At 51.2% G+C, this 14604-nt stretch overlaps 1 protein-coding gene across 1 annotated transcript in view; it reads right to left on the minus strand.

The window, feature by feature from the left end:
• The window catches only part of LOC121320120 (NUAK family SNF1-like kinase 1), a 42902-nt gene that overhangs the window by 12257 nt on the left and 16041 nt on the right, over positions 1–14604 (minus strand). The window contains exon 3 of the mRNA XM_041258368.1: positions 10004–10124. Within this exon, the coding sequence (XP_041114302.1) occupies positions 10004–10124 (121 nt within the window). The remainder of the gene's footprint in view (positions 1–10003; positions 10125–14604) is intronic.

Consider the following 14604-nt stretch of genomic DNA (forward strand, 5'->3'; position numbering starts at 1 on the left):
CTGAGAGAGGAGGCCTGGCAGTGTCACCAGGGCTGAGAGAGGAGGTCTGGCAGTGTCACCAGAGCTGAGAGAGGAGGCCTGGCAGTGTCACCAGGGCTGTGAGAGGAGGTCTGGCAGTGTCACCAGAGCTGAGAGAGGAGGCCTGGCAGTGTCACCAGGGCTGAGAGAGGAGGTCTGGCAGTGTCACCAGGGCTGTGAGAGGAGGTCTGGCAGCGTCACCAGGGCTGAGAGAGGAGGTCTGGCAGTGTCACCAGGGCTGTGAGAAGAGGCCTGGCAGTGTCACCAGGGCTGAGAGAGGAGGCCTGGCAGTGTCACCAGGGCTGAGAGAGGAGGCCTGGCAGTGTCACCAGGGCTGAGAGAGGAGGCCTGGCAGTGTCACCAGGGCTGTGAGAGGAGGTCTGGCAGTGTCACCAGGGCTGTGAGAGGAGGTCTGGCAGTGTCACCAGGGCTGTGAGAAGAGGTCTGGCAGTGTCACCAGGGCTGAGAGAGGAGGTCTGGCAGTGTCACCAGGGCTGAGAGAGGAGGCCTGGCAGTGTCACCAGGGCTGAGAGAGGAGGTCTGGCAGTGTCACCAGGGCTGAGAGAGGAGGTCTGGCAGTGTCACCAGGGCTGAGAGAGGAGGCCTGGCAGTGTCACCAGGGCTGAGAGAGGAGGCCTGGCAGTGTCACCAGGGCTGTGAGAAGAGGTCTGGCAGTGTCACCAGGGCTGAGAGAAGAGGTCTGGCAGTGTCACCAGGGCTGAGAGAAGAGGTCTGGCAGTGTCACCAGGGCTGAGAGAGGAGGCCTGGCAGTGTCACCAGGGCTGAGAGAGGAGGCCTGGCAGTGTCACCAGGGCTGAGAGAGGAGGCCTGGCAGTGTCACCAGGGCTGAGAGAGGAGGTCTGGCAGTGTCACCAGGGCTGTGAGAAGAGGCCTGGCAGTGTCACCAGGGCTGTGAGAAGAGGTCTGGCAGTGTCACCAGGGCTGAGAGAGGAGGTCTGGCAGTGTCACCAGGGCTGTGAGAGGAGGCCTGGCAGTGTCACCAGGGCTGAGAGAGGAGGCCTGGCAGTGTCACCAGGGCTGAGAGAGGAGGCCTGGCAGTGTCACCAGGGCTGAGAGAGGAGGCCTGGCAGTGTCACCAGGGCTGAGAGAGGAGGCCTGGCAGTGTCACCAGGGCTGAGAGAGGAGGCCTGGCAGTGTCACCAGGGCTGAGAGAGGAGGCCTGGCAGTGTCACCAGGGCTGAGAGAGGAGGCCTGGCAGTGTCACCAGGGCTGAGAGAGGAGGCCTGGCAGTGTCACCAGGGCTGAGAGAGGAGGCCTGGCAGTGTCACCAGGGCTGTGAGAGGAGGCCTGGCAGTGTCACCAGGGCTGAGAGAGGAGGCCTGGCAGTGTCACCAGGGCTGAGAGAGGAGGCCTGGCAGTGTCACCAGGGCTGTGAGAAGAGGTCTGGCAGTGTCACCAGGGCTGAGAGAGGAGGCCTGGCAGTGTCACCAGGGCTGAGAGAGGAGGCCTGGCAGTGTCACCAGGGCTGAGAGAGGAGGCCTGGCAGTGTCACCAGGGCTGAGAGAGGAGGCCTGGCAGTGTCACCAGGGCTGAGAGAGGAGGCCTGGCAGTGTCACCAGGGCTGAGAGAGGAGGCCTGGCAGTGTCACCAGGGCTGTGAGAGGAGGCCTGGCAGTGTCACCAGGGCTGAGCAGTGTCACCAGGGCTGAGAGAGGAGGCCTGGCAGTGTCACCAGGGCTGAGAGAGGAGGCCTGGCAGTGTCACCAGGGCTGTGAGAGGAGGCCTGGCAGTGTCACCAGGGCTGTGAGAGGAGGTCTGGCAGTGTCACCAGGGCTGAGAGAGGAGGCCTGGCAGTGTCACCAGGGCTGAGAGAGGAGGTCTGGCAGTGTCACCAGGGCTGAGAGAGGAGGCCTGGCAGTGTCACCAGGGCTGAGAGAGGAGGCCTGGCAGTGTCACCAGGGCTGTGAGAGGAGGCCTGGCAGTGTCACCAGGGCTGAGAGAGGAGGCCTGGCAGTGTCACCAGGGCTGAGAGAGGAGGCCTGGCAGTGTCACCAGGGCTGAGAGAGGAGGCCTGGCAGTGTCACCAGGGCTGAGAGAGGAGGCCTGGCAGTGTCACCAGGGCTGAGAGAGGAGGCCTGGCAGTGTCACCAGGGCTGAGAGAGGAGGTCTGGCAGTGTCACCAGGGCTGAGAGAGGAGGTCTGGCAGTGTCACCAGGGCTGTGAGAAGAGGTCTGGCAGTGTCACCAGGGCTGAGAGAGGAGGCCTGGCAGTGTCACCAGGGCTGTGAGAAGAGGTCTGGCAGTGTCACCAGGGCTGAGAGAGGAGGCCTGGCAGTGTCACCAGGGCTGTGAGAGGAGGCCTGGCAGTGTCACCAGGGCTGAGAGAGGAGGCCTGGCAGTGTCACCAGGGCTGAGAGAGGAGGCCTGGCAGTGTCACCAGGGCTGAGAGAGGAGGCCTGGCAGTGTCACCAGGGCTGAGAGAGGAGGCCTGGCAGTGTCACCAGGGCTGAGAGAGGAGGCCTGGCAGTGTCACCAGGGCTGAGAGAGGAGGCCTGGCAGTGTCACCAGGGCTGAGAGAGGAGGCCTGGCAGTGTCACCAGGGCTGAGAGAGGAGGCCTGGCAGTGTCACCAGGGCTGTGAGAAGAGGTCTGGCAGTGTCACCAGGGCTGTGAGAAGAGGTCTGGCAGTGTCACCAGGGCTGAGAGAGGAGGCCTGGCAGTGTCACCAGGGCTGTGAGAAGAGGTCTGGCAGTGTCACCAGGGCTGTGAGAAGAGGTCTGGCAGTGTCACCAGGGCTGAGAGAGGAGGCCTGGCAGTGTCACCAGGGCTGTGAGAAGAGGTCTGGCAGTGTCACCAGGGCTGAGAGAGGAGGCCTGGCAGTGTCACCAGGGCTGAGAGAGGAGGCCTGGCAGTGTCACCAGGGCTGAGAGAGGAGGCCTGGCAGTGTCACCAGGGCTGAGAGAGGAGGCCTGGCAGTGTCACCAGGGCTGTGAGAAGAGGTCTGGCAGTGTCACAAGAGCTGTGAAAAGCTGCTTGGCAGTGTGTGATACCAGAGTATAGAGAAAGTTGGGCTTGACGTTTTCCTCTATTTGCCTGCACATGTCTATACTCGGCGGTACAGGCTTACAAAACTTTGTTCAAGGTGTGCATCCGTTCTCTTTGAAAAAAAAAAACCAGCTACAGTACTGCATACATAACTGAAGTATTTAAATTCTTAAAGGATGTTGACAAAATAAACCCAAAGCAATACTGCAGGCATAGCACAGAAACCAGGGCCAGAACAAACAGCTGGAAATTAGAAAGCAATACACCCTAATTTGCATAGCGTGGTGAGGATATGGAATTCCGTACATACATTGTTGTATGTTCTTACAAACAATTTGCATGTGGATGTTGCTTATTTCCACTTGTGAAACAGTAACATTGCTTGTGCTGGGTAAATCTGGCCAGGTTTCAATAGTCACTGTTTTAAGTCTCTGTAATTTCATTATTACAACTTTCCTTGTTGCCTCAAGGAATTGTTGAACCGTGATTCTAATCTAAGATCATAGTCTGCTCAGGCAGGGGCTTACAAACCTCCCTCTGTCCCATTGCTTGAACACGGTGTGACCTGATTCTGAGTGACCCAATTAAACTCAAATTAGAAACTGTTAAGAAATGACTTGGGATCCTGTAAAGCAGTCATTGTTTTGTTTTCTATTTCAGGACAAAAATACAGTTAATTTGTATCACGGTTCTGGAAATATCAGCATTAAAAAAGCTGTATCAGATTGGCATTGACCAAGCATACAGAGCACATCAGAAATGATAGCTTCAACTCCGTAAAGAGCAGCGATGATATCACAACTAAAGAAAAAAATGTAGTGATTCCAGTGCTTTCACATGTATCGTCTTACTTCTTAGCACTGACAACATTATAACTGGCTCCCCCTAACTTCTGTGGAATAACTTGTGTTTCTTTGCTTCTTTATCACAAGCAGATTTTTCAAATACATCCATGCACAATAAAAGGTGCTGCTGCTTCCCGCGGTCCAGTCCCACCCTGTGATGTTGCTCACTTTCACTCCAGTGGTCTAGCAGCAGCCAGGTGATTTTTAGACGCCAGGAATTAAAACTCCCAAAAAAGAAAGTGGGGGAGATAAGGTTGCATGCTATTAAGAATTAAGAAAATTAATTAGAATGCCTTGCTTAGCTAGCTGTCTTTTAATAATCAAATGTAGAATCTGTTCCAGGATGTAAAATCTTAAGCTGACCCAAATGTGTTCAATGTGCAGCCAGCGCCACTCTGGTAATACACGGTGATACAGGCTTCAGGGGATAAGGCATTCTTCCCAGAAGGTCCCCAAAGTAAAAACACGTCTCAGTAAACAGTCGTTTACAAACACAGCGCTGTGCACTTGGAACTCACTGCTAGCAAGGCAGACATGGGGCCAGTGTTATTGGGGTTAACACAAACCCTGGCTTCCAGACCTTCAGTTACACAAACCCTGGCTTCCAGACCTTCACTTACACAAACCCTGGCTTCCATGCTTCAGTAACACAAACCCTGGCTTCCAGTTCAGTTACACAAACCCTGGCTTCCAGACCTTCAGTTACACAAACCCTGGCTTCCAGTTACCAAACCCTGGCTTCCAGTTACACAAACCCTGGCTTCCATGCTTCAGTAACACAAATCCTGGCTTCAAGTCCAGTTACACAAACCCTGGCTTCCAGTCCAGTTACACAAACCCTGGTTTCCATGCTTCAGTAACACAAACCCTAGCTTCCAGACCTTCAGTTACACAAACCCTGTCTTCCATGTCCAGTTACACAAACCCTGGCTTCCAGTTCAGTTACACAAACCCTGGCTTCCAGTTCAGTTACACAAACCCTGGCTTCCAGTCCTTCAGTTACACAAACCCTGGCTTCCAGCTTCAGTTACACAAACCCTGGCTTCCAGACTTCAGTTACACAAACCCTGGCTTCCAGACTTCAGTTACACAAACCCTGGCTTCCAGACCTTCAGTTACACAAACCCTGGCTTCCAGTTCAGTTACACAAACCCTGGCTTCCAGTCCAGTTACACAAACCCTGGCTTCCAGTTCAGTTACACAAACCCTGGCTTCCAGACCTTCACTTACACAAACCCTGGCTTCCAGCTTCAGTAACACAAACCCTGGCTTCCAGACCTTCAGTTACACAAACCCTGGCTTACAGACCTTCAGTTACACAAACCCTGGCTTCCAGTCCACTTACACAAACCCTGGCTTCCATGCTTCAGTAACACAAATCCTGGCTTCAAGTCCAGTTACACAAACCCTGGTTTCCAGTTACACAAACCCTGGTTTCCAGTCCAGTTACACAAACCCTGGCTTCCAGCTTCAGTTACACAAACCCTGGCTTCCGTGCTTCAGTAACACAAACCCTAGCTTCCAGACCTTCAGTTACACAAACCCTGTCTTCCAGTCCAGTTACACAAACCCTGGCTTCCAGTCCAGTTACACAAACCCTGGCTTCCATGCTTCAGTAACACAAACCCTGGCTTCCAGACCTTCAGTTACACAAACCCTGGCTTCCATGCTTCAGTAACACAAACCCTGGCTTCCAGACCTTCAGTTACACAAACCCTGGCTTCCATGCTTCAGTAACACAAACCCTGGCTTCCATGCTTCAGTTACACAAACCCTGGCTTCCAGACCTTCAGTTACACAAACCCTGGCTTCCAGTCCACTTACACAAACCCTGGCTTCCATGCTTCAGTAACACAAACCCTGGCTTCCAGACCTTCAGTTACACAAACCCTGGCTTCCAGTTCAGTTACACAAACCCTGGTTTCCAGTCCAGTTACACAAACCCTGGCTTCCATGCTTCAGTAACACAAACCCTGGCTTCCAGACCTTCAGTTACACAAACCCTGGCTTTCGTGCTTCAGTAACACAAACCCTGGCTTTCAGTCCTTCAGTTACACAAACCCTGGCTTCCGTGCTTCAGTAACACAAACCCTGGCTTTCAGGGCTTTCTCCTGGGCAGAGAGCAGCTCAGATCAGTGCTGTGCAATGTGCTCAGTTACATAACCAGACAAGCACAGGGACTTTTCAATCCAAACACCCATAAGACTCCCCATTTGTGAAAAAAATAGTGAATTAGTGAAGAGCCCTTATACAGTGTAGTGCTTTTACAGTGTGTACTATCTGTGAATTACCCACATTCGTGAACGATCGCGTCGTTAAGCGACAAGCACTCACTTTATCATTAACAAACTATAGAGCACATTGGTTAACATGTAATTAAAATAGTAGGTATTATACGAGTAAGAGTGACCATTACAAAAATAATAAAGTTTAAACAGCCCCACGTGTTCCTTCACTTTAGCGAGCAGTTATGCAGGTTTTGTGTATTTTGTAAATTTTGCGTGTGTTCCCTCGTGGTCGAGGCTGTTATCAGTGTAGAGTCTCTGCTGTTGTTATAAAAAGCATTATCTCTCCTCTCCACTTGTGCTCCAGGAGTTGATGAGCTCTGAAGTGACGTATTCCAATCACAGTCTGTCCACTCACAGACCAGCCACGAATCACAGCTCTGGAGAACACTGCAGAACCACCACAGCCTGTCCACTCACAGACCCGCCACCAATCACAGCCCTGGAGAACACTGCAGAACCACCACAGCCTGTCCACTCACAGACCCGCCACCAATCACAGCCTTGGAGAACAGTGCAGAACCACCACAGCCTGTCCACTCACAGACCCAACACCAATCACAGCCCTGGAGAACACTGCAGAACCACCACAGCCTGTCCACTCACAGACCCGCCACCAATCATAGCCCTGGAGAACACTGCAGAACCACCACAGCCTGTCCACTCACAGACCCGCCACCAATCACAGCCCTGGAGAACACTGCAGAACCACCACAGCCTGTCCACTCACAGACCCGCCACCAATCACAGCCCTGGAGAACACTGCAGAACCACCACAGCCTGTCCACTCACAGACCCAACACCAATCACAGCCCTGGAGAACACTGCAGAACCACCACAGCCTGTCCACTCACAGACCCGCCACCAATCACAGCCCTGGAGAACACTGCAGAACCACCACAGCCTGTCCACTCACAGACCCGCCACCAATCACAGCCCTGGAGAACACTGCAGAACCACCACAGCCTGTCCACTCACAGACCCGCCACCAATCACAGCCCTGGAGAACACTGCAGAACCACCACAGCCTGTCCACTCACAGACCCGCCACCAATCACAGCCCTGGAGAACACTGCAGAACCACCACAGCCTGTCCACTCACAGACCCAACACCAATCACAGCCCTGGAGAACACTGCAGAACCACCACAGCCTGTCCACTCACAGACCCGCCACCAATCACAGCCCTGGAGAACACTGCAGAACCACCACAGCCTGTCCACTCACAGACCCGCCACCAATCACAGCCCTGGAGAACACTGCAGAACCACCACAGCCTGTCCACTCACAGACCCGCCACCAATCACAGCCCTGGAGAACACTGCAGAACCACCACAGCCTGTCCACTCACAGACCCGCCACCAATCATAGCCCTGGAGAACACTGCAGAACCATCACAGCCTGTCCACTCACAGACCCGCCACCAATCACAGCCCTGGAGAACACTGCAGAACCACCACAGCCTGTCCACTCACAGACCCGCCACCAATCACAGCCCTGGAGAACACTGCAGAACCACCACAGCCTGTCCACTCACAGACCCGCCACCAATCACAGCCCTGGAGAACACTGCAGAACCACCACAGCCTGTCCACTCACAGACCCGCCACCAATCACAGCCCTGGAGAACACTGCAGAACCACCACAGCCTGTCCACTCACAGACCCGCCACCAATCACAGCCCTGGAGAACACTGCAGAACCACCACAGCCTGTCCACTCACAGACCCGCCACCAATCACAGCCCTGGAGAACACTGCAGAACCACCACAGCCTGTCCACTCACAGACCCGCCACCAATCATAGCCCTGGAGAACACTGCAGAACCACCACAGCCTGTCCACTCACAGACCCGCCACCAATCACAGCCCTGGAGAACACTGCAGAACCACCACAGCCTGTCCACTCACAGACCCGCCACCAATCACAGCCCTGGAGAACACTGCAGAACCACCACAGCCTGTCCACTCACAGACCCAACACCAATCACAGCCCTGGAGAACACTGCAGAACCACCACAGCCTGTCCACGGGCTGCCTGTACCAACCTCATCTGACTTTGCATTTAAGACAAATCTGAAGATATAGCCTGCAAACAAGCCAGCCTAGATAAGAGAATGTTAAGGGCACTACACAGATTCTGCTATGCTTAATTTCCAGTTTCATTGCAATTGGATGTGCCGTTCACAAGATATAGACAAAAATGTAACCATGACCAAAGCACTGACGAATGAACAAACAGATATACAGGCTATGTCCCCGTAGCTGGCAAACTTCATCCTGCCAATTATATTTAGTTCTAGTAGAGACAACTAGAGAATCATGCTATCTTCAAGACTCTCTCCCTAACATATTCCACATGCAATATTCCATAGGGCCGAATTACTTCACTGGGTCTGTGTGTTACTGCTGCTTTGTTCTGTAAGCACCCTTCAGTGAAACTGGAGAAAGACAGATCATATATCATGTAAACTTGGGTGGTTCTTGCAGTAAAAAACTTGATAATTATACACCATTACTAACATGTCTTAGATCCCAGTACTGCTGCAGTAAAACTAGCAGAAGAGCATCGTGTTTTATAGTGGTCCGGGAGACTAACAGTCAGTAAATCAGCCGTGTTTTGGGGGGATGCCGTTGCTGTGGAGATATTCAGACTCTCTGCTGTTCAGTTCAAACAGCCCCCATGGTGTGCTGGGGAGATGTCCTGGAATGGGTTAGCTGGGTTCTTCAATAGAAGCAGCTGCAGGAGCCTGTGTTTCATCTACAGGGATCCCATCTCCCCCGGCCCTGGGATTTACAGCTGCACAGTAATAAGAAGCAGATGTTTCGTGGTGGGGGGGGGGGGGGGGGGGGGGGGTCAGTGGACCAGTCTTGATAAATCAGCTTGTAAACCCCATCCGAAACCTGACTCCTCTGATGTGGGACACCCCTCTTCCAGAGTCAGAGCCTGCCTTCCGTCCCACAAGACCCGCGCTGGCTGAGACTGGGAGGGGGGGATTGATTTCAGCTGCCCTGCGGGTGACCTGTGTAGCACACTCACATACACACACACTGACACACACAGAGACTGCAGAAAACCGGAAATATTCCACTAGCAGATTTATCTCCTCTGCAGAATGTAGCAGCACGTGTTTCAAGGGAGCTGCACGGTCACTTTGTATCATAGGAGGCTTTTTTATTATTGTCGATTGACTGCAGTTCAGCGGCTCGTTTGGGCTCCACAGGGTGACCCCCCTTGTGTTCTTGTATCGTTCTCAGATACCAGCTCCCACTCTGAACCAATAGCTACTGTTATTCAACCAGACTTCCATTTGACCTGCGATACCTGCTCACAAGAGGCATGACCGCAAACAGAGTACATGTATATTACATTGATCATCATTGCACTGAATTGCAATATTAAACCACTAGCTTGTCAAGACCCAGTGCTGTTGTCCCAGGGGCCCCAGTGAGCATGCAGCCAGGCTGGAGCTATCGATTCTGAAGTCAGGAACACCCCCCCCTCGACATGGCTCAGCTATGGCCTCCCCAAATTAATCCCAGTGCGTTGACATTCCTTCCATTGGCATCTCGGAGTTCAAAAGCACTTTTAGAACCAACCCCCCTCTACTCCTGGACTCAGATTCCAGCTCTATCTAACAGCAGATTCACTGCCTGCCAGAGCTATATTTAGAACACTGTACTCTCCTAGACAGCTAGGAAGCAGAAAAGCACAGGGCATAAACACAGAAAATACTGGGAGAGATAGACAGGTGGGTTTGAAGAGGCAGAGCGGGAGGGTTAGGGTCAGGGTCAGGGTTAGACGGGGAGGTGGGTGACCGCACAGCTAGCCCTGTCTCTTGTTTGCAGCGTTACCTTCGTAGATGCTGATGATGTGCGGATGCCGCAGCGATGACATGATCTCAATCTCCCTCCTGATGTGCACCATGTCCTGCTCGTCCTTGATTTTGTCCTTCCGGATCAGCTTGATCGCCACCTGGAAGCAGACAGAGAGCAGAGATGTGGTTATACTGTACATTTACCATAGGTTACCCTGGCTTGCCATGTTTATTAATATGCATTACCATACAGTAGTATGCTTTACAATGCTTCCCTACGCTTCACTGTGCTTTCACTGTGCTTTATTGCTTTGCTTTTACTAGAGTAAACGTTTATGAGGATTCCCATATTTTGTGTGCGGGGTGGGGACTCCTACAGGCACAGCTGGAACTGGGATGTTCACAATATAAAAACACTCTCGCCGCTGCAGGCCAGGACTCACAGACAGCACTGGAGCGAATTCACAAGAAATGCCTCCGCTGATTAATGACGCAAGACATTTAAATCAATCCCACCAATGGTGGTTAATATTGCATGATCCTTCATGCAGTGGCAGAGGAATCCTTTCCTGCTGGATTGTTTTCACTGACCTGTCGTCGTCAATTGGTCTAAATGCTGCTGTTTTCTCTCACTAACACAGGCCTGCCACGGTTATAAAGACAGCATCTTAAACAGTGTATTTCTGTCTTCAAAAAAATATGTGAAATTGCAGGGAAGGTAATGTTAAGACTATTTACAGCGTGACAATATTCTGATGAAATGAATAGCTGTTGGATTTTCAGTTCCGATCATTCATTTCTATTTTGTGCTACTGGTCCAGTTAGACTTGTGACCCGCTTCTGAGCTTCTTTCAGTTAGACTTGTGACCCGCTTCTGAGCTTCTTTGAACAAAGTAATCTCTCCTCAGTTTGTATGTTGAGGTAGAGGCCACTACAAAGGCTGGTTATACCTTTCCTCACAAGCCACATGCAGCCTTTTCTAGTGTTACTCAAATGGAATCATTGTGGGAAGAGATCAGTGGTTCAGCTTCCATTGTATTCAACAAGTTTATGAGAAATGATCTCACTCGGTATCCACACACATGGGAGAATGGGTGTTCTGTTTCTAGGCCCAGCATTAAGTGTGTGTGTTTTTCTTTATAGGCGTAGCTAGCTGCTTTTTATTTATTTCTTTTTCCTGAGGAAATGGTTTCCCTCTGTGAGTACACATTGTTTGAGCCAGTCGATAAACGCATGTAGGATTTTTTCACCATGGTAAGAGCTAACTGGAGAGAACTGGAGTCTCCTGCGAGCTCTGATACAGTAAGTGAGGACTGGAGTCTCCTGCGAGCTCTGATACAGTAAGTGAGGACTGGAGTCCCCTGAGAGCTCTGATACAGTGAGTGAGGACTGGAGTCTCCTGCGAGCTCTGATACAGTGAGTGAGGACCGGAGTCCCCCGCGAGCTCTGATACAGTGAGTGAGGACCGGAGTCCCCTGCGAGCTCTGATACAGTGAGTGAGGACCGGAGTCCCCTGCGAGCTCTGATACAGTGAGTGAGGACCGGAGTCCCCTGCGAGCTCTGATACAGTGAGTGAGGACCGGAGTCCCCTGCGAGCTCTGATACAGTGAGTGAGGACTGGAGTCCCCCGCGAGCTCTGATACAGTGAGTGAGGACTGGAGTCCCCTGCGAGCTCTGATACAGTGAGTGAGGACCGGAGTCCCCTGCGAGCTCTGATACAGTAAGTGAGGACTGGAGTCTCCTGCGAGCTCTGATACAGTGAGTGAGGACCAGAGTCCCCTGCGAGCTCTGATACAGTGAGTGAGGACCGGAGTCCCCTGTGAGCTCTGATACCGAGAGTGAGGACCGGAGTCCCCTGAGAGCTCTGATACAGTGAGTGAGGACCGGAGTCCCCTGAGAGCTCTGATGCAGTGAGTGAGGACCGGAGTCCCCTGAGAGCTCTGATACAGTGAGTGAGGACTGGAGTCCCCTGCGAGCTCTGATACAGTGAGTGAGGACCGGAGTCTCCTGCGAGCTCTGATCACTCTGTGCTGCATTCCTGTGGAAATGACCCCTGTGAGGTCAACAGTGAGAGAAACCATTGAGGAAAGGGAGGCAGAGAGGAAGCATCACGCCGTTCAATCGCTTCCCGTCATCATGACAACCTTGCCCACATCCAAAGTGATGACAGAAATCCCTTGAATAAAGCTGCTGTACAGCACAGAACAAAAACAGCAGCTTCAGGAACCAGGCAATCGAGTACTTGTTAAAACCCCCTAAGAAACTGTGCCAGATCCTCTGCTCCATCGTTACAGCATGCCACTGAGGAGGTATTTCTGGGACCCCACGTGTAGTAGGCCAAACGCTGCATATAGTTTAAAAAATAAGCATTTCCTATAACAAACGATGAGTGCACAAAACATTTCCCCCTGAGAAACAATGGACATCGCAGACCAACATTTAAAACATCTTGGTATTTACTTGCTGGTGCAGCAGCAGGCGCAAGCAATGTGAATGACAGACATCAGGGCTGTGCATACTGATAAATCGGTTTAACATAATGGAAAGTGCTTGAGTCAACTCTCGTGCATTTTAAAGAGAGCTGTGAGATGAGAGGCTGAGGTGGGGTGACAGTTGACAGTAAAGGGCAGAGATGAATGAATGGCTCTCAAAGCTGGCAGGCTACTTGCACTCCCTTCACAATGGGTCCTGGGGTGTGTCCCCACCCCCACCCCACCCCCCCCACACACACACACACACACACACACACACACACACACACACACACACACACACACATACACACATACTCCGGTTACCAGCCCTCACTGAGGATCAGCATAGGTCGCCTCATCGCCATAGCAACAAGGCTCTGCATACAACAGCTGGGTGGAATACTAACCAATCATCTATAAATGATGCGGCAGCATTAATTAGAATCGCAGAGGAGAGAGGAGAGCCGGAGCAGTGTAGTCCCTCCTGAGGCCTGCTTCCTTTGTCATTATTGCTGGGATGGAGTGTTTGATTCTCAGGGGAGCACTATCGCTGAAGGACTCATCTGCTAAAGGAAGCAGTTTCACACTACAGCAGCACATGCATATTAAAAAACAGTCATTACCTTCAGTGGCACTGGTATCATTTTCAGTCCCTACCCATGCATTATGTATTGATCTGTATTGATTTTCTTTGCATTATTACTATTATCATTGATGGGAATTGTCCAAGCCATTCAACCAGGGAATAGATCCAATGGTTCCACAGCTGACAATGGATATTTTGACCTACAGATGGAGTGACGGTAGTGATACTGAATCTCTGCCAGCACGGAGTCACAGGAGCACAGTGCAGTATTAGTTCCAGATCCATTGTGATGTCATCACAGGTTTTACTGTTATTCGCTCATGGTTTTTCTGGGGTTATTCCAGAGTCATTATTTATGTAATTTTGTAACCAAGAAAAAATATATATAATCAATAAAAAAAGAATTCAAAATATCTTAATAAGGGGCTTATTTCTCATCAGCACCTTTGTACAGAACTCTAAATAAACAGCTCAACAATCCCTCACGATTTGTAACTTCTGTGCTGTTTTGCTCTTTTCTTCCTAATCAGAAGCTATGTAAAGGCACTTTGGAGAAACAGCTTTGACTGCACTGATGAAAACTCAAGTGGTACAGAGGGAAGCGGACAGGTCTAAACCTGCCATCCTCCACGCAGTCTGATCAGAGATACTGTCCCTGCTGTGTCTACAGACCAGGTGTGTCAGGACTCCATTCAGCTTTCAATACACCCACTGACTCTCAGACACTACACTACTGAATGTGCGGGCTCTCAGAGCCACAGTACTGACTTCTCTGTACTGTACTGTACGTGCTGGTTCTCAGATGCACAGCACTGACTTCTCTGTACTGTATAGTATTGAATGAGCTGGTTCTCAGATCCACAGTACTGAGTTCTCTATACTGTACTGTATTGAATGTGCTGGCTGTCAGATCCACAGTTCTGAGTTCTCTATACTGTACTGTATTGAATGAGCTGGCTCTCAGATCCACAGTGCTGAGTTCTCTGTACTGTACTGTATTGAATGAGCTGGCTCTCAGATCCACAGTACTGAGTTCTCTGTACTGTACTGTATTGAATGAGCTGGCTCTCAGATCCACAGTGCTGAGTTCTCTATACTGTACTGTATTGAATGTGCTGGCTCTCAGATCCACAGTACTGAGTTCTCTATACTGTACTGTATTGAATGTGCTGGCTATCAGATCCACAGTACTGAGTTCTCTATACTGTACTGTATTGAATGTGCTGCTCTCAGATCCACAGTACTGAGTTCTCTGTACTGTACTGTATTGAATGTGCTGGCTCTCAGATCCACAGTACTGAGTTCTCTATACTGTACTGTATTGAATGTGCTGGCTATCAGATCCACAGTACTGAGTTCTCTATACTGTACTGTATTGAATGTGCTGCTCTCAGATCCACAGTACTGAGTTCTCTATACTGTACTGTATTGAATGTGCTGGCTCTCAGATCCACAGTACTGAGTTCTCTATACTGTACTGTATTGAATGTGCTGGCTCTCAGATCCACAGTGCTGAGTTCTCTATACTGTACTGTATTGAATGAGCTGGCTCTCAGATCCACAGTACTGAGTTCTCTA

The sequence above is a fragment of the Polyodon spathula genome, chromosome 8 (assembly GCF_017654505.1).
Source record: "Polyodon spathula isolate WHYD16114869_AA chromosome 8, ASM1765450v1, whole genome shotgun sequence".
NCBI classification, from domain to species: domain Eukaryota; kingdom Metazoa; phylum Chordata; class Actinopteri; order Acipenseriformes; family Polyodontidae; genus Polyodon; species Polyodon spathula.